The following is an 18,360-nucleotide window of genomic DNA, read 5'->3' on the forward strand; positions in this document are numbered from 1 at the left end:
GGAATTTTACTTGGTCAGTAGATGGTAGCAACTGGTTTTCCCTATCCACCTCATTCAGCAGATTCTTAGCATAATTTGCATGGGAAAAGGGGGTAGAGGCCTTAGAGCGCTTCCTCTTTTTGGAAGTAGTGGCTATAGCCTTTCCTTTATCCGAAATCCTGAAAAACAGAGATGATACAATATAAGCAGATAGCCAAATAGATACAAAGCACTCAAAGCAAAGCATATTCATGAAGTGAATCAAAGAAAGGAGATTTCTTGGAATACAAGCAAACAGAATTCGGAATGCAGGTCAGACTTCCGACCAAGAATTCAAACCATATTTTGCACATTACTTGCTCATCAAGCTTAGGAAACACCATATCCAAAATAATGATAAAAAGAGTTAGGTTGAAAACTAAAAGAAATTAGTTGGTTAAATAAGTTAAAGTTAGAAATCAGTTTGAAAATCAGTGATATGGTGGTTACTAGTTCAATTCAAAAGAGAATACACGAAATAAGAATATAAACATGTTCACAATCACGAAATGCATCAAGTCATTGATGGTGAAATATGGTATAGCTAGAAAACAACTAATATGGAACAAACCATCAATCAATGCAATGATCACTAGAGTCAAATGAACTTGTGTTGGTTAAGTCAAATCATAAAAAAAAAATCAATCAAGAATTTTTTTTCAACACTAAATTCAATAATGCATACAAGTTACAAGCTGAGAAAAAAGTGAAAAACCTTATGGTCTATGTGGCTTAATGTCAATTATGCATGAACATGTGAATCAATTAGCCTCACAGATTAAAAACTTTCAACTTGTATGTTTATGCAAAAGAGGTCTGACATTTTAAGGAAGTCACAAATTATGGTCAATTAGAAAATTCATTCAAACTATTCAATGCCTATACACAAATCATCATGCATAACAAGCAAAGAGTATAAGCAAGACCAAAACTTGTTCTTGCGGATTTTCCAAGACCATTTAGGTAACAAAGTGCTAATTGAAACAGAAATTATCAACTAGAGTTTGCTACACCAATTTAAGCATTGTTAGTTCATGGAACATGGTTAAGAAAAATCTGGCAGCATCTCAGCAGTAAATTGGCTATTTCCAAGTTTAAATAGCAAATCAGGTTCCATATGAGTTCATCAACACTTGAAAATACAAACCGTATATATGAATTCACATGGATGGAGCAAACAACCAATAATGCAGCAGCAAATCAAATAGTACAAAGAACAGTAGTAGTTGCTTCATTAATCAAACATAAGCAAGCAGCATCACATATCAAATGAACACAGAACAATCCAAGAGAACAGAGCAATTCAGCAAAACAGAACAAATTCAGACAGCAGCAAAGATTTCAATTAATCCTAAATCCACTACTTAGCCCAGATTCGCTAACCACCTAAATTAAACTAAACTAACTAACTAAGATAATCTAACTAAACTAACAAAACTATCATAAAGCAGAAAAAGGGAAGCAGAACAGGGGAGGCAGAAACCTGGGAAGACAGAGACTGAATGGAGCGGATGAAGGGAAGGTGCAGCACAAAGGAGTGAGTTGGCCAGAGCGAACGGCGGTCTGGTGGCACCGTGGAGCTTGCGCCAGCGACAATGGGGGTCGCGGCTGTGCTCGTGGCGGAGCAGGGGCTGGATACGAGAGAAAACAGAGAAGAGATGATTGAGTGGGAGAGAAGGAGAGCGAGGGTTGAGGGCGCGCACGGCGACGGCGGCGGTGGTGTGCCGGAGGGCTCGCCGGTTATGGGGAGGGAAGGTGGTTCTGAAGGAGGGAGAAGAGGGAGAGACGTTAGAGAAGAGAGGGAGCTGGGGGCGCGTCTGTGTTAGGGATTTTGTGTCCCTGGTTAAATGGGATTTTTAAATCCACACGGGCGCACACCGTGCGCATCCGCGTGGGTGACAGAAATAGGGAAGTGACGCGGGGGAGCCATACGCGCCTACGCGTAGATGGGAGAATTAGGGATCGGCGCGAACGCATACAGTGCGTGTCCGCGCGGGTGTGCTGGGCCTAGAGGCACAAAAGAGGTCCAGAGTTGGCACAACTCTCGGGTCCTTTGGCCTGGGTGATGCTAAAACGCATCGACGCGCGCGCGCACTGTGAGCTTGCGCGTGGATGGCTTGAACTTATGGAGTGGATGCGGAGGCGCCAAGTACGCCAACGCGTGGGTAGTGAAACAAGGAGTGGAATCCACTTCCTGATCATTCTCCTTCAACTCTCCGTTTACTTTCGCAACTTTACTTCCTTTTTAACATCCTTTATGAGCTCAACATATCCCAAATATCTATCCACTACTTCCTTTTGTTCGCTAATCTCTATCTTCTCCTCTTGTTGTACTTCTTGCTTCAACTCTTCTTCTCCACCTTGGAGCTTCAAGTTTATTCCCTCGCTAGGCTCCTTGATAGTTTCTCCGCATTCAACAATGGAAGTACTCAGGGTACACGATCCTAGGTGAGATGTTAGGTGATTCACGACTTCTACCATGCTAGCTATCCTTGCTTTTAGCTCCTTAAACTTAGTTTCATCCTCCTCTTGTTGCCTTAAGATGCGATATTTGAGGTCTCTCAGTTCCAATATGAAGGCTTCATCGGGAGGTGGTGGTGAAAGATAGAGTTCAGTGTTTGAGGAAAGATTGTGAATGTTGGAAGGTGGTTCATATTGGGGGAATTCTTGAGGTGGTGTATGCGAATTTTGTGGTTCTTGGGAGTATTGGTATGGGGATGGTGGTTGTTCTAGATGTGATTCAAATGGTGGTTGATATGGTGTGTATGAGTTATGGTCATATGGAGTTGAATGGTGATGTGAGACTTGTGAGTATGGTGTGTGGCTATATTGAGGAATGGGATCACATGCATATGATGATTGTGGTTGACAACAACAATGAGGGTCATCACACACATTGGATTGATACACATTAGGATCAGGATTATACCCATAGGAGTACGTAGGAGGTTGTTGCCATGAAGGTTGTTCATAAGCTTGAGGTTCCTTCCATCCTTGAATTCCAAACCCTTGATGTATATCCTCATTTGAGCTTTCATTTCCTACAACATAGTTTGAACTACACTCATAGCCAAAAGGATGAGAATTCATAGTGAAAGAAAAAATAAAAACAAAGAACAATAAGAAACAAAGAAGATAAAATCCTAACTAGTAAAAACTAGCAAACAAACCAAAATTCAAGCTATTCACAATATATACAATAGCCAATACATAGCACCATTGTGTCCCCGGCAACGGCGCCATTAATTTGATCGCAAAAATTGTTGTTGGTCTAGATTTTTTTCTTATAGAAAAGAATTACTTCGTTGTAAGCATAGCTCCAAACCAACAAACAACTCTCACATCAGATTAAATTGAGTTCTCACATGTACAAACCACAATGAAAATTTACCGAAGTATTCGGACTGCGGGTCGTCTCACTAGGAAAACAATGTAATGCTTAGTTATTGGCTATGAAGGGGTAAAAGGGGGATTTTTGGTTCATGAGAGGGCAAGAAAAATAGAATTAGCAAGAAAATAAAGAAAGCAAAATAAAGAACTCTTGGCTAAGATTTGGGGTAATTGAGATCACCATCCTTGTCAACAAACCAAATATTGATAATCATGAGAGGCCAATCTATTAAGTCTACTTCCCAAAAGCTTTAAGTACGTAACATTTACTCCTAAGCTTGAAGTACGTCAAATAGATTTGATCACATTTACCCTTAAGTTCTAACCTACCTACAAATTAACTTAGTAGTGGGTTAGCGTCAATAGATGTCAAATTGATCACCATGGGTTCTCAAATCACCAAATCGATCATACACAATAACTCAAGATTACCCAATTCCCTTGGCTTAGGCCAAGAGCTGACAAAACTACTCAGAAATTAAAGGGATCATTTCATCAAACACATAGAGTGCAATAAAGGTAAGCATCATATATTGTAAGAATAATAAAATCTAACAACTACTAAGTGCAAGAAAAGTAAGATCACAATTCAATTCATCAATAAAAAGGAACATCAACATTAAATTGCATTAAAAGTAAACCAAATCCAACATAAGTTCATCGTCATAAAAGAGAGCAAAATGAGAAATTAACATCACAATTAAGAAAACCAAGATGTAGGAATGAGAAATTATAAAAGAAACAAGATGAGATCAAGTAATTGAACTTGAATTTAAGATAATCTATCCTAATCCTAATCTAATTCTAGAGAGAAGAGGGAGCTTCTCTCTCTAGAAAACTAACTAAAGGCTCATGTTGGCTAAACTAATTGCTCCCCTTTTGCTTGGACTTTAATTCTGCATGAAATACCCTCAGAAACAAGTTGGACTTGGGCCTGGGCAGCTCATAAATTACCCCCAGCATTTTGCCTTCAAGTGGGCCATGTAAGAGTATTGGCGCTTGCACGCCATGTGCGCGTGCGCGTCGATTGGCAATTTCTCCATCCGCGCGGAAGCGGCATGTACGCGTGCGCGTCTATGGGTGAGATCTCTTTTGCGCGTGCACGCCTTGTGCGCGTGCGCGTCCTTTGATGCACTCCAAATCTTTGTTTCTTCATGTATTCTCCCTTTTGTATGCTTTTCTACTCATTTCTCCCATCCAATACTTGCCTTATAACCTGAAATCACTCAACACACACATCAAGGCATCGAATGGAATTAAAATAAATCAAAATTACCAATTTAGAGCCTAAAAAGTATGTTTTTACACTTAAGAGAAATTCATGGGAGAATCACATAACCATGCTATTTCATTGAATGAATGTGGAAAAAGGTAATAAAATCCCCCAAAATAAGCACAAGATAAATTACGAAATTAGGGTTTATCAAGCTTCTGATCATCCTCAAGGTAAGCATACTTGAGGTGGGGTGGAAGTGGCTTCAACTCCAATTTCTGCTCCTGAGTGGGCACTGGGTCTTCTGAAGCTAGTGATAATGGCAAGTTGTCCTCATTGTGTTCAGAGGGTTTCCCCACACTTGGACCTTGCTCCATGTGTATCTCTTCTAATTCTTCTTGATGGACTGCAGCTACAGTCTCATCAATGATGTCGCACTGGAAGACGGAATGATCTTCCGGGGGATGCTTTATAGCTTCATTCAGATTGAAGCTTATTTCTCGGCCGTCTATCTCAAAAGAATAGGTTCCTAAAAAGGCATCCAGCTTGAACTTTGAAGTCTTCAGGAATGGTCTTCCAAGCAGGATGGATGACGGCTTCCCTGAGTAATTTTGGGGCATCTCCAAGATATAAAAGTCAATGGAAAATGTGAGCCCCTTAATGCTTACCAGCACGTCCTCATCAATTCCAACCACTGTAATAATGCTCTTACCTGCTAACACAAAACAAGCTGCCGACCTTTTTAAAGGAGGGAGCCTCAAAGCATTATATATGGACAAAGGCATTATACTAACACACGCTCCTAAATCACACATGGAGTCAGAAAATATTACACCCCCAATGGTACAGTTAACCATGCATGGTCCTGGGTCACTACATTTTTCAGGTATATCCTCCATTAAAGTAGATATGGAACTACCTAAAGGAATAGTTTCTAGTTCATTAATCTTATCCTTATGTATGCACAGATCCTGTAGAAATTTTGCATATTTAGGTACTTGCTGAATAACATAAAAAAGGGGAACAGTTACCTCAACCTTTTTGAAGATTTCTACCATTTTAGGATCAAGTTCTATCTGTTTCCTGGACTTCCTTGCAAGGTATGGAAATGGGATAGGAATGGCGTCTCTTACAGTTTCAGCTTGCTTGGGTTCTCCACTCCTCGGTTGAGCTGCTTCTTCTTCAACCATGTCTTGCACTTCATCTTCCTCTTCAACATCCTTCACTTCAACCATGTCTGCATCTGGGGCATGTTCTTGTGGGCTTGGCTCCTCCAGATTCCTCTCTTGCAGTGTGGTTCCGGACCTCAAAGTGATGGCATTGATGCCACCCATGGGATTGGGTAAGGGTTGAGAGGGAATTCCACTGGAGCTTGCAGGTTGAGTGTTAGAAGTATTCGATGATCCCATCTGGGAGACGAGAGCTTGTATAGCTGAAGTTAGACCGTTAAGTGTACTTTCCATGGTCTTTTGTCCTTGTGCAAGGGACTAAAGCAACTTGTCAATAGAAGAGGAGGGGTAAGTGATTTGAGGGGCCTGCTGTTGGTTGTTCTGAGGTGCTTGGAATTGCCTTAGGTGAGGAGCTCTGTAAGGCTGGTTCTGGTTCTGCTCTCTGTTGTTGTTATTATTCCACCTCTGATTTTCCTGGTTGTTTCTGCCTCCTCTATTATAGTTGTCCCTCCAGCCATAATTGGAATTATCTCTCCAGCCATGGTTGGAGTTGTCTTGCCAACTTTGGTTATAGTTCCCACCTTGGTTGTAGTTGCTGCCTTGTTGATAGAAGCCTTGATTTGGGTGGTCATAGAATTTGTGAGTAGCTGCCAAAGTGTTGTCCTCTTGTTGGAGCTGTGGATACTCATCAGTAAAATGACTATAATCAGCACATATCCCGCATACACTCTGAGGAACCAGTTGTTGACTATGTTGGGGTGAGGGAGGTTGAGATTGTTGTTGATTCAGATTTATCTACTTCAGTAGATTGGAACCTCTCCCAGAGCTTTAGTGAAAGCAGCAGTCTCACCACTAGAGGACACCTCCGCAACAGTCCTAGGATGGTTGGTCCTATGTCTAGTGTTCTGGGTAGATTCAGCTAGATCAGTGATCAGCTGCCACGCTTCTGTCGCCGTCTTGTACTTCTTCAGAGAGCCAATACTTGTAGCATCTAATGTAGTTTTATCTTGAGGCTTCATACCTTGTGTAAAGTAACTGATCAACACCATCTCATCAATCTTGTGGTGGGGACATGAGCCTAAGAGGTTCCTGAAACGTTCCTAGTATTCGTAGAAGGTCTCTAATTCTCCTTGGATAATGCAGGAGATCTCCTTCCGCAGTCTGTCTGTAACTTCAGCTGGAAAGTATTTGTCCAGGAACTCCCTCCTAAGCGTCTCCCAATTGGTAACTACTGCCTCCGATTGAGTGTAGTACCACTCCCTCGCCTTTTCCTCAAGAGAAAACGGGAAGGCGATTAGCAGAATAGTAGTTTCATCTGCACCATAACGCCTAACAGTAGAACAGGCTATCTGGAAATTCCTGAGGTGCTTTATGGGCTCCTGAGCAGGTAAGCCATGAAACTTGGGTATCAAGTTGATTAGCGACGTCTTCAGTTCAAAATCTGCAGCCAGATCTGGGTGACGCGCTTGATACACTTGCAGGGTAAAATCTGGGGCTCCTGCCTCCTAGAGGGTAATCCTCCTGGGTGCTGCCATGTTACCTGCACGTGAATCAACTGAATCAGTAGTAGAGGAGCTTGTTTCCTCCTCAAATGGCGGGTCAGATTCGCTCTCAGATAAGACTGTTGAATTGGCAATAACCACTTCACCACCCTCAGAGGCTAACCGACGCCAAGCTCGCCTAATACGTGAAAGAGTTCTTTCAATTTCAGGATCAAAAGTGGCTAAGCTCGGATCAGGCAGTGAACGCGACATTCAATGAAAGAAACATACAGCTCATGGTAATAAAACAAAATAAAATAAAATGCAAATAAATAAATTCCAACCAATAAATTAGCACACTATTGTAACTCCCCGGCAACGGTGCCAAAAATTGATGCAGGCAGAAATTGACCAGTTAGGAAATTAATAAAAGAAATGCGTTGCAAGTACAGTTCTTAACCAGCTAAAATCCGCTTATCAATTTAAAAGGGTTGTCACAAAATTAGAATTAAAAACACTGGGAGTATGAATTCCAGGTCGTCTCCCAACGAGTTGACAAAAGAGTGCAGCTTATTGGTTAGAGGTTTTCCCAGAAATTTTGAGTTTGAGAAGCAGGAAAATAAATGATTATAAAATTAAGCAGTGGAAATTAACTAGAGAATTTATTTAATTCAATTAAAAGCCTTGATCGGGAGATGATTAATTGGAATTTCTATCCTTGTTGGATTTCCTCAAGTATAATCCTAAAATGTTGTTGATCTACCTGGTCATCCCTTAGTGAATAAGGGAAAGTCAAGTAACTAACTAACAAGCTATATCCTCAGGTCCTAATCCTCTCCTTAAGAAGGATTAGAGTTAGAGATTATAGTTGTCAGTCATCAACTATGCACAAGGATTAACACTTGAGTATTCCAACTCAAGGTTCTCCTTTTAATCAACTCCTAATCAAGTTGGGGAACTAGAAGAGATGCACATGGAGCATGGTCCAAGTGTGGGGAAACCCTCTGAACAGAATGAGGACACCTTGCCATTATCACTAGCTCCATAGGATCCAGTGCCCAGTCAGGAGCAGAAATTGGAGTTAAAGCCCCTTCCACCCCACCTCAAGTATGCTTACCTTGAAGATAATCAGAAGCTCCCAGCAGTCATCATTGCAAGGGAACTCACTTCCCAACAAGAGGAGCAGCTACTTAGTGTACTGAGAAGACACAAGAAGGCCATTGGGTGGAGTTTGGCGAATATAGTAGGCATCAGCCCTCAAGTTTGTGAGCACAGAATATACTTAGAAGTGGGAGCAAAGCCTATCCGTCAACCCCAAAGAAGATTGAATCCCACCATCTTAGAAGTTGTCAAGAAAGAAGTGACCAGGTGGTGCACGAAATCACAATCACACTTTTGCAATTCCGCACAACTAACCAGCAAGTGCACTGGGTCGTCCAAGTAATACCTTACGTGAGTAAGGGTCGATCCCACGGAGATTGTCAGCTTGAAGCAAGCTATGGTTATCTTGTAACTCTTAGTCAGGATATCAATAATTCTCAGATTTAATTGTAAAAAGTAAAAGAACATGAAATAAATACTTGTTTTGCAGTAATGGAGAACAGGGTGAGGTTTTGGAGATGCTCTATCTTCTGAATCTCTGCTTTCCTACTGTCTTCTTCATCATGCACACAAGGCTCCTTCCATGGCAAGCTATATGTTGGTGGATCACCATCGTCAATGGCTACCATCCGTCTTCTCAGTGAAAATCACTACAAGAAAAATACCCATTCAGCCACACTTTTTTTAAGCTACATTTGAAAAGCATAGCCTATTCTATGAATAGGCTACGCTTTTCTCCGTGTTGCCTTTTTATATGAGAAAAGGATACACAATTGTGGCATCATTTAAAAAGTGTAGCCTTAGGTATTTTAGAAATCACTTATAAAGCGTAGCCGTAGGTTAATATCTATAGGTTCACTTTTTGTATCAAAGGAGACGCTTTTAAAGAGTAGCCTATTTATTAAGTTTTGGGTGCGTTTTAAAAGTGATGCCTAATGTGTCTAGAACAAAAATTTTAACACTTAGTGAATTTTTTTCCTCTTTTCCCTTAAAGCAAAGTCACATACACACTTGGTGAAAATTTTCATTTTTGTCATTCCCTCCAAAGAACAACGCACCTTCGTTCATCCTCGCAACCCTGCCTCGCCTGCACCTACTTCGTACACCCTCGCAACCCTGCCTCCAAAGCTCACCGTCGATCGTCGCCCCCCACTCACTCTCTTCACTCTCGCCGTTGACCCTCTCCCTCCAAATCTCACTGATCACCTCCAAAGCGCGACCTTCATCCCCTTTCGTAAACCCTCGCAACCCTGCCTCCAAAGCTCACCGTCGATCGTCGCTCCCCACTCACTCTCTTCACTCTCGCCATTGACCCTCTCACTGTCGCTCTCGCCATTGACCCTCTCACTCTCACCATTGACCCTCTCATACAAGAAGAAACCCTCTCAATCTCGCTAGTGACCGTCGTCGCCCCCCACTCACCAGTCACCTGCACTCACTACTCTCCACATTGCTGCACCACTGACCGTCGCTCCTCTTCGCCATCTTGCACTGATCGTCGCTGCGCCGCCCTCAGCATCGTCGCTGCTATCGCTCTCACCATCGTCATCTCCGTGCTTCTCATCATCGTCTTCTCTGTGCTCACATCATTGAATAGGTATGTAGTGATTTCTATTTGGTTCTGAAATTTCAGAGGCTTAGGGTTCCGATTTTAGGGGTTTTAATTTAGGGATTTCAATCTGTGAAATATGGGTTTGTGAACTGTAATTTGATAACATGCATGCTGTTGTTGATGAAGATGTGTGGTGTTTTAGGGTTTGTGAACTGTGATTTAATATACAGCTTGTCTATTTTCTCTGTATTTTTGTTTGTGAGACTGAATCCAAATGCAGTTAATAATTTTCTCAATGAATAAGTTGGCTTCCGTTTCTCTGTTTTTAGCTTCCATTTCTTCTAGAAAATAGACCTATCTTTATATGTCTGTGCTTTCTCTCAACATTGCCTTATTGTTGATGAATATAAGGGCATGACAATCTATGAATAATACCTTCTAATGTTAAAAATGCAGTAAAAACTTGAGAAGTAAATTCCCCACCATAATCAGATTGTGGAGCTAAAATGGAGTGTCCTGATTACTTTTCCATCCTCAATTTGTATTGTTTAAAGACTTTAAAAGCTTCTAATTATTGACCAAAAGAAAGATACTACTAGTATATTTGCTAAATGCATCAACAAAACTAATATAAAAATAAAAACCATTTCTTGAATTTACTGGTGATGGTCCCCATATGTCTGCATACATTAATTTACTAGTGAAGTTAGGAATAATAGTTTGTTTGTAACCTCCAATTCTATATTATATAGTAAGTTAGGTGTTAGTTTCTATTTTAAGCTTCTTGTTTTGAGTCCATTTTGGATATCTTTCTGTATAGGCTAGTTCCCTCACATATACAAGGTTCTCCCTTTAGAGTTTTTTACATCTAAATTTTTGCTCTGAAGTTGTGTTGATTTATCTGCTTTGATCTTACACATGCATTGTAGTTTCTCCCACAGGCCTCGCTTTTCCACTGTGTTGATCAGTCTTTCTTAAGTGTCTTAAGTGGTTACTGATTGATTCAATGCGGATTCATATAATGTAAATTCTCTAAATGATGTTGAATGTGGCTAATCTATAATTAGATTTTGTAGTTATATGTCTTTGCATATTTGTGTAATTGAATTATTTCAGGTGGAGCTATGTGTCTCGAAGTTTTATTTGCTGCTAATATTTTTCCTCTGCACTAGTTACTTTGCTTGACTTGTTTTTTCTCTAGTTAAAGCAGCCAACATAGGCATTAATATAAGAAATGAGAACCTCGTTGTAACAAGCTCAGGCCACTAGGCATAGAAAGTTAGAAACTTAAGTCCAAATGCACAGCAACCAAGTTAATATATGAAATCCAATCGTATTACATAGAGAAAAAAGGACTGATAAATGAGTTTAGGCTTTGGGGTGTTCCTAGTAGATAAACTTAGCTCCTTTTGGAGTTTAAATAATTAACTAAGATTTTAGTCCCAAACAATAAACTGTTGTATGTAATATTACCAAGTAAATGTAGTTTACTCTTTTTTTAAAGAATTTATAATTTTTTTAATTACAATATTGAATATAGGGCATTCAAGAGTCTGGAACCAAAAGATTTTGTCGAATTGACTCATTATTTTTAGGTTGGGTGAAGTTATGTTTTATAATAGTAAAATGTTATATTTTTATATTATATAACATTATTTTTATTTTAAAATAATATATTTTGATATAAACGTTATATAATATTTATTAGTTTAGGGTCACAATGAATTTTTAAAATTGGCCTGATAAAGTATTAGAATTATCCGAACTAACTAAATCCTGTTCAGTACGGGCCATGGAAACCCCTAATTAAACAGGTCACCTATAGGCTAATTCAGTTTCATATCATCTCTCTCACAAAGTCTTGAAAACTCTTTGTTTCTACACGTATTTTGTTATGTTTTTTTATATTGCAGCTCCTTCAACAATGCCTAGTGTCAATAGAGGGCATTGAGATTTCTGACATGTAGCAACTGAAATTTCATGTTAACAACAATTGTATTTTCTGGTGTCTAAGTTTTTATTCATATATGGCCTTCTTGTTATTTAAATGTTGTCTTTACCCCATTATTTGCAGAAGTTTGTCCTTCTTTGCACTTGACAGCAACTCTAAATCAAAGTTTGATGGCACCAAAAGTTATTTAGGGTAACCCTTTGAAAGTACTACAAAGGGAAGCTTGTTTTCTAAGTTAATATTTTTAGACATTTATCATCTTCTTTGTCTTTTATGCTGCAATTCATATGCTAATTCTTAGAATTCATAGTAAAAGGAGGCCAGTTGAAAGAGAAGCTTACAAACCACTACTCAAACTCTTACAGTCAAATTCATAATGTTTTAGACCTACAAACAGACAAAAAAAATATGGATAAGAATTAGTTGGTTATCTTTATTTATATTATATAGCGGTAGACATTTTTTATTTTTAGTAAATTTAAAATTTAAGTTTTTATTTATTTTTGTATAAATAAATTAAGAAAAACATGTTTCTGTTGTGTTTTTAGTGTAAGCAGTAAATCACATATCAGTTAAACTGGGACTAAATGATGTATATATATTTGACAAATTAATGAACCCATCGCCTAAACTTACTCTGATATTTCTTATTTAATGAAATAATCTGAATTCTTCCAAATTCTGGGTTCCGCTTAAAGTGATTTTACATTGCACGCTTTTCTCTTGAAGAGAGGAAGCTATATAGCTATTATATTTATTTATTTAGTTTCTTGAACATCTTCCTGTCAAAGTTCTTGAAGATATTAAAATGCAACACTTAGGGATGAGAAATTTTTTACTGTAAAACAAAACTTCATACTTGTAAAATAAGGCACATCACAATTAAGAGAAAATATTATCTAAAAAAAAGCATGAAGAATCAAACTATGGTTGAGTTTAAATTTATGTGTGGTTCATTTGATGTTTAAATTAGCTTCAACTTCATTTTCTGCTTTTCCAACCCATCACTGTTGCTATGTGTTTTCATTTTGATATCCAATTAATGTATAGGATCCCAATTTTGATATAACAACTGAAATGAACACATGATACTCCTCTGTGAGTCCATCTAAAATCGCTTGGATATGATCATCCATCTTCAGGGTAAGAACAATCTAAAGCTAACAAAAAATCAACTAGACCTCTGATCTTGGCCAAATATTCATCTGCAGTTTCATTCTTTTTTATTGATCTTATTTGAGACTTCAAACTCTGAATTTTTGTCTTGAAAGAAGTAGTGAACTTTTCATGTAATTTATCACACATTTCATAAAATATAACACAATTGATTACCTTGTTCTTGAAAGTTGGAGTTATCGATGCAAGAGTCCATGTCATCAAAGCAAGATCCTTCAATTTTCACTCTTTATACTTGTCTGATTTTGTAGTTGATGGGCGAGTTATTCCATCATTCATAAGTCAACTGCTTTCTTTTAACATATCCCTTTATGTTCTGATTTGTAGGTTGGGGAAGATGTCGTGGAAGAACTAACCAAGTCGATGCAAAAAATTGGCTTGGATATGCGAGTTTCAGCTCTAGTCAGTACCACTAACCTCTCTTCAGGATTGATTAATAATTTTTAATATATGGACTTGAGAATGATAGTTTCAAGTTTGTGTTTGATAGAAAGTTTGGACTAATAAGGCTGTACACCAGACTAACTCGGTGATTTTGCATTAGGTTAATGATACCATTGGAACACTAGCTGGAGGCAGATTCTACAATCAGGATGTCATTGCTGCTGTGATCCTTGGTACAGGGACAAATGCAGCATATGTGGAACGTGCAAATGCTATTCCAAAATGGCATGGCCCTCTCCCGAAATCAGGAGACATGGTAAGTAGGTTATACTATTTATGGCTGTCATTGTCTTGCATGTTAGAAATATCTTTATTTTACTGTCATACTAGAGCTAGCGTCACCATTTGCTGGTATAAAGCATGCTCTGATTACATGCAAATACTGCAGGTTATAAACATGGAGTGGGTTAATTTCCGATCCTCACATCTTCCTCTAACAGAATATGATGTAGCTCTAGATGCTGAGAGCTTAAACCCTGGAGAGCAGGTCAAGATCATCACGTTATAGTCATTGGTTTAAAGCTTTAACCAGCATGTGTAATTCTGTAATATTCTTCCACTATTGTTCTCAGATATTTGATAAGTTGATTTCTGGTATGTATTTTGGGGACATTGTAAGGAGAGCTTTATTGAAGATGGTTGAAGAAGCTGACTTTTTTGGAGATACAGTTCCCCCCAAGTTGAGAGTTCCTTTCATACTCAGGTATGCATGCTAGTTAATTATACTCAAGTATTACAAGAAGCTGTGCTGCCTCCCTTGCAGTGAGATTTGCAAATCATGGGCACCCTACTATGGTGGTTTCAACTGACCCTGCTCACTCCTTAAACGACTCTTTTGCTCAGGTACCTAACGAGACCAAGAAAAATCTCTTGATTGTTTAGTTTACTAGTTCTTCAATATGGATAAAACTTCAGAAGTGTAATGCTACAATCTCGTTAGGATTTGACAGGTGGTAGGCTTGTTCCGGTTTAAGGAGTGGAGTCACCATTATATGCTCTCAAGGTACTCATTTTGATTGAAACAGAATTGAATATTAAACTAATAGTTCTCATGTGTTTCTATTTGTGAAACCGTTTCTCGCGTTCTATTGAATCTTTTTTTGGGGCAGATAAACCCTGATAAATCTATGGAAGAGTTCCGAGCAGCTAGTCAAAAACTTGGTGATGGCGTGGGTGTAAAGTCTTTAATGCAAAGCACGAGACTTGAAATGATTGCTGACCAGGTAGTTTCTGCTTTTAATTATGAGTATTTCTTAATCTAGTGTTAAGTTTTAAGCATTTTTAGGGGCTAATAATTTCTTCTATTTATGTCCATATAGAACAATTCAATGTATCAAATCTCCAAAGTCAATGACTCATTTATAATTGAATTTGGTATAATAAAGCTGATTCACTTCTTCTAACATTATATGATGTCTTAATTTTTTGATAATTTTTTACCTCTCCTATATCTAATTTAAGTGTGAAAGTCTGGTTAACTAGTGCATGAAAAATGCTATAGGGACATATTAGGATTGTGTTAAAGGAAATGGAAGAAAGAAACACCTGTAGATTTTCATGGTTTTAATGAAACAAGATAATACATAATTCCTTGAATTCACCTCTTCTGCCGTGACCATGTTATTTTTTTTAGTATATGCTTTCTTGGTTTACTATGTCTACGTGTTCCATTTAATTTTTATAATTACGAATGTCATTATGAATATTTTTTTAATTACTTTTCTATATAATTATGCAGGGTAACAATGAAGATTAAGCAATAATGAAGATTAAGCTGGCTATTATTGTGGTTTATTGGCTAAGATAGAGTGCTATTTAGAATCTTTACATGTATGGTTGACTAATGATTTTTATTAGAAGATACTTTTATTGGCTAAGTGATATTATGGTTTTGATATGGCTATGCTTACTTTAGTTTGAGATGTATGAATTTTTACAGTTAACTTCATTCTAGTACTTTTGGATCAATGTTATAAATATATTTTGGTTAGAGATAATTTTTATTATATAAAGAAATTATTTAGTATAATTATGTATTTATTTTTATTTTGTAATATTCAACTCATTTATACATGTAATCATATTAATTATTATGTTGTATTAATAATTATTAGATATATATATATATATATATATATATATATATATATATATATATATATATATATATATATAGGGGAAAAAAAAAGACCTAAGGCTACACTTATATACAGTAGCTATAGTATACAAAAAAAAAAAAAAAACGAGATCTAAGGCTACACTTATATACAGTAGCTATAGTATATAAAAAAAAAAAAAAGAGGGACCTAAGGCTACGCTTATAAAAAGTAGCTATGGTATACAATGTGGCTACGCTTTACAAGTGATGCAGTAGCGTTGAAAAGCGTAGCCTATTCTAGAAGAATGAAAGCTGAAAAGCGTAGCCTTTGGTCCTGGACAGCATCACTTGAAAAGCGTAGCCTATTCCCAAACGCCAAAAGCGTAGCCCTTGGTGCAGAAAAGCGTAGCCTTTGAGAATAGGCAACGGCCGAATAGGAATCACCCCAAAAAGCGTAGCCGTAGCCCAAAAAGCGTAGCCGTAGCCTAAGGCATCATTTTTTTTCACTTTTGGCTACACTTTTCAAGTGTACCTGAATGGGTGTTTTTCTTGTAGTGAATAGTCCAAATGCACTGTCACCGCATGGCTAATCATCTGTCGGTTCTCACTCATATTGGAATAGGATCCATTGATCCTTTTGCGTCTGTCACTACGCCCAGCACTAGTGAGTTTGAAGCTCGTCATAGTCATCCCTTCCCAGATCCTACTCGGAATACCACAGACAAGGTTTAGACTTTCCGGATCTCAGGAATGGCCGCCAATAATTCTAGCCTATACCACGAAGGTTCCAATCTTAGATTAGAAACCCAAGAGATACACATTCAAGCTTGATTTCATGTAGAAAGAAGGTGGTTGTCAGGCACGCGTTCATAGGTGAGAATGATGATGAGTGTCATGGATCATCACATTCATCAGGTTGAAGTGCGAATGAATATCTTAGAATAGAAACAAGCGTGATTGAATGGAAAACAGTAGTAATTGCATTAATCCATCAAAACACAGCAGAGCTCCTCACCCCCAACCATGGGGTTTAGAGACTCATGCTGTAGAGAATACAATATGAAACGTGTAAAGTGACATGAGGTACAAGATGAATCACTAAAAGTAGTTTTTATAATAAACTAGTGACCTAGGGTTACAGAAAAAGAGTAAGCTAGAATAGTTAGTGTAGAAATCCACTTCCGGGGCCCACTTGGTGTGTGCTTGGGCTGAGCATTGAAGCTTTCACATGTAGAGACCTTTCTTGGAGTTAAACGCCAGCTTTTGTACCAGTTTGGGCGTTTAACTCCAGCTTTCATGCCAGCTCTGGCGTTTTAATGCCAGAATTTTTGTGCTGACTTGGACCACCAGTTTGGGCCATCAAATCTCGGGCAAAGTATAAACTATTATATATTTCTGGAAAGCCCAGGATGTCTACTTTCCAACGCAATTGAGAGCTTGCTAATTGGGCTTCTGTAGGTCCAGAAAATCTGCTTCAAGTGCAGGGAGGTCAGAATCCGACAGCATCTGCAGTCCTTTTTCAGCCTTTGAATCAGGTTTTTGCTCAGGTCCCTCAATTTCAGCCAGAAAATACCTGAAATCACAGAAAAATACACAAACTCATAGTAAAGTCCAGAAATGTGATTTTTATTTAGAAACTAATAAAAATATAATAAAAACTAACTAAAATATACTGAAAACATACTAAAAATAATGCAAAAAAGCGTATAAATTATCCGCTCATCACAACACCAAACTTAAATTGTTGCTTGTCCCCAAGCAACTAAAAACAAAGTAGGATAAAGAGAAGAGAATATACAATAAATTCCGAAAACATCTATGAAGATCAGTCTTAATTAGATGAGCGGGGCTCTTAGCTTTTTGCTTCTGAACAGTTTTGGCATCTCACTTTATCCTTTGAAGTTCAGAATGATTGGCATCTATAGGAACTCAGAATTCAGATAGTGTTATTGATTCTCCTAGTTCAGTATTGTTGATTCTTGAACACAGTTACTTTATGAGTCTTGGCCGTGACCCTAAACATTTTGTTTTCCAGTATTACCACCGGATACATAAATTCCATAGACACATAACTGGGTGAACCTTTTCAGATTGTGACTCAGCTTTGCTAGAGTCCCTAATTAGAGGTGTCCAAGAGCTCTTAAGCACACTCTTTTTGCTTTGGATCACGACTTTAACCGCTCAGTCTCAAGCTTTTCACTTGACACCTTCACGCCACAAGCACATGGTTAGGGGCAGCTTCGTTTAGCCGCTTAGGCCAGGATTTTATTCCAGTGGGCCCTCCTATCCACTGATGCTCAAAGCCTTGGATCCTTTTTATTTTACCCTTGCCTTTTGGTTTAAAGGGCTATTGGCTTTTTCTACTTGCTTTTTCTTTTTCTTTCTCTTTTTTTTTTTGCCTCTCTTTTTTTTTCCGCAAGCTTTTCACTGCTTTTTCTTGCTTCAAGAATCATTTTTATGATTTTTCAGATTATCAATGACATTTCCCATTTTCCATCATTCTTTCAAGAGCCAACAATTTTAACATTCATAAACAACAAATTCAAAAATATGCACTGTTCAAGCATTCATTCAGAAAACAAAAAGTGTTGCCACCACATCAAAATAATTAAACTGTTTTAAAATTCAAAATTCATGTACTTCTTTTTCTTTTGTAATTAAAAACATTTTTTATTTAAGAAAGGTGATGGATTCATAGGACATTCATAGCTTTAAGGCATAGACACTAATATACTAATGATCATGTAGTAAAGACACAAACATAGAT

The 18,360-nt window shown here is 38.1% G+C and overlaps 1 protein-coding gene across 1 annotated transcript; it reads left to right on the forward strand.

Moving 5' to 3' along the window:
- The first annotated feature begins 13,383 nt into the window (after nucleotides 1-13,383).
- On the forward strand, nucleotides 13,384-14,211 carry LOC107648306 (hexokinase-1). Its single transcript, XM_016352229.3, has 4 exons — nucleotides 13,384-13,453; nucleotides 13,596-13,751; nucleotides 13,884-13,982; nucleotides 14,068-14,211. The coding sequence occupies exons 1-4, from the start codon at nucleotides 13,415-13,417 to the stop codon at nucleotides 14,209-14,211; spliced, it is 438 nt and encodes a 145-aa protein (XP_016207715.3). The 5' UTR covers nucleotides 13,384-13,414.
- Nucleotides 14,212-18,360: the final 4,149 nt, after the last annotated feature.

The sequence above is a fragment of the Arachis ipaensis genome, chromosome B6, assembly GCF_059453495.1.
Source record: "Arachis ipaensis isolate K30076 ecotype BB chromosome B6, ASM5945349v1, whole genome shotgun sequence".
NCBI classification, from domain to species: domain Eukaryota; kingdom Viridiplantae; phylum Streptophyta; class Magnoliopsida; order Fabales; family Fabaceae; genus Arachis; species Arachis ipaensis.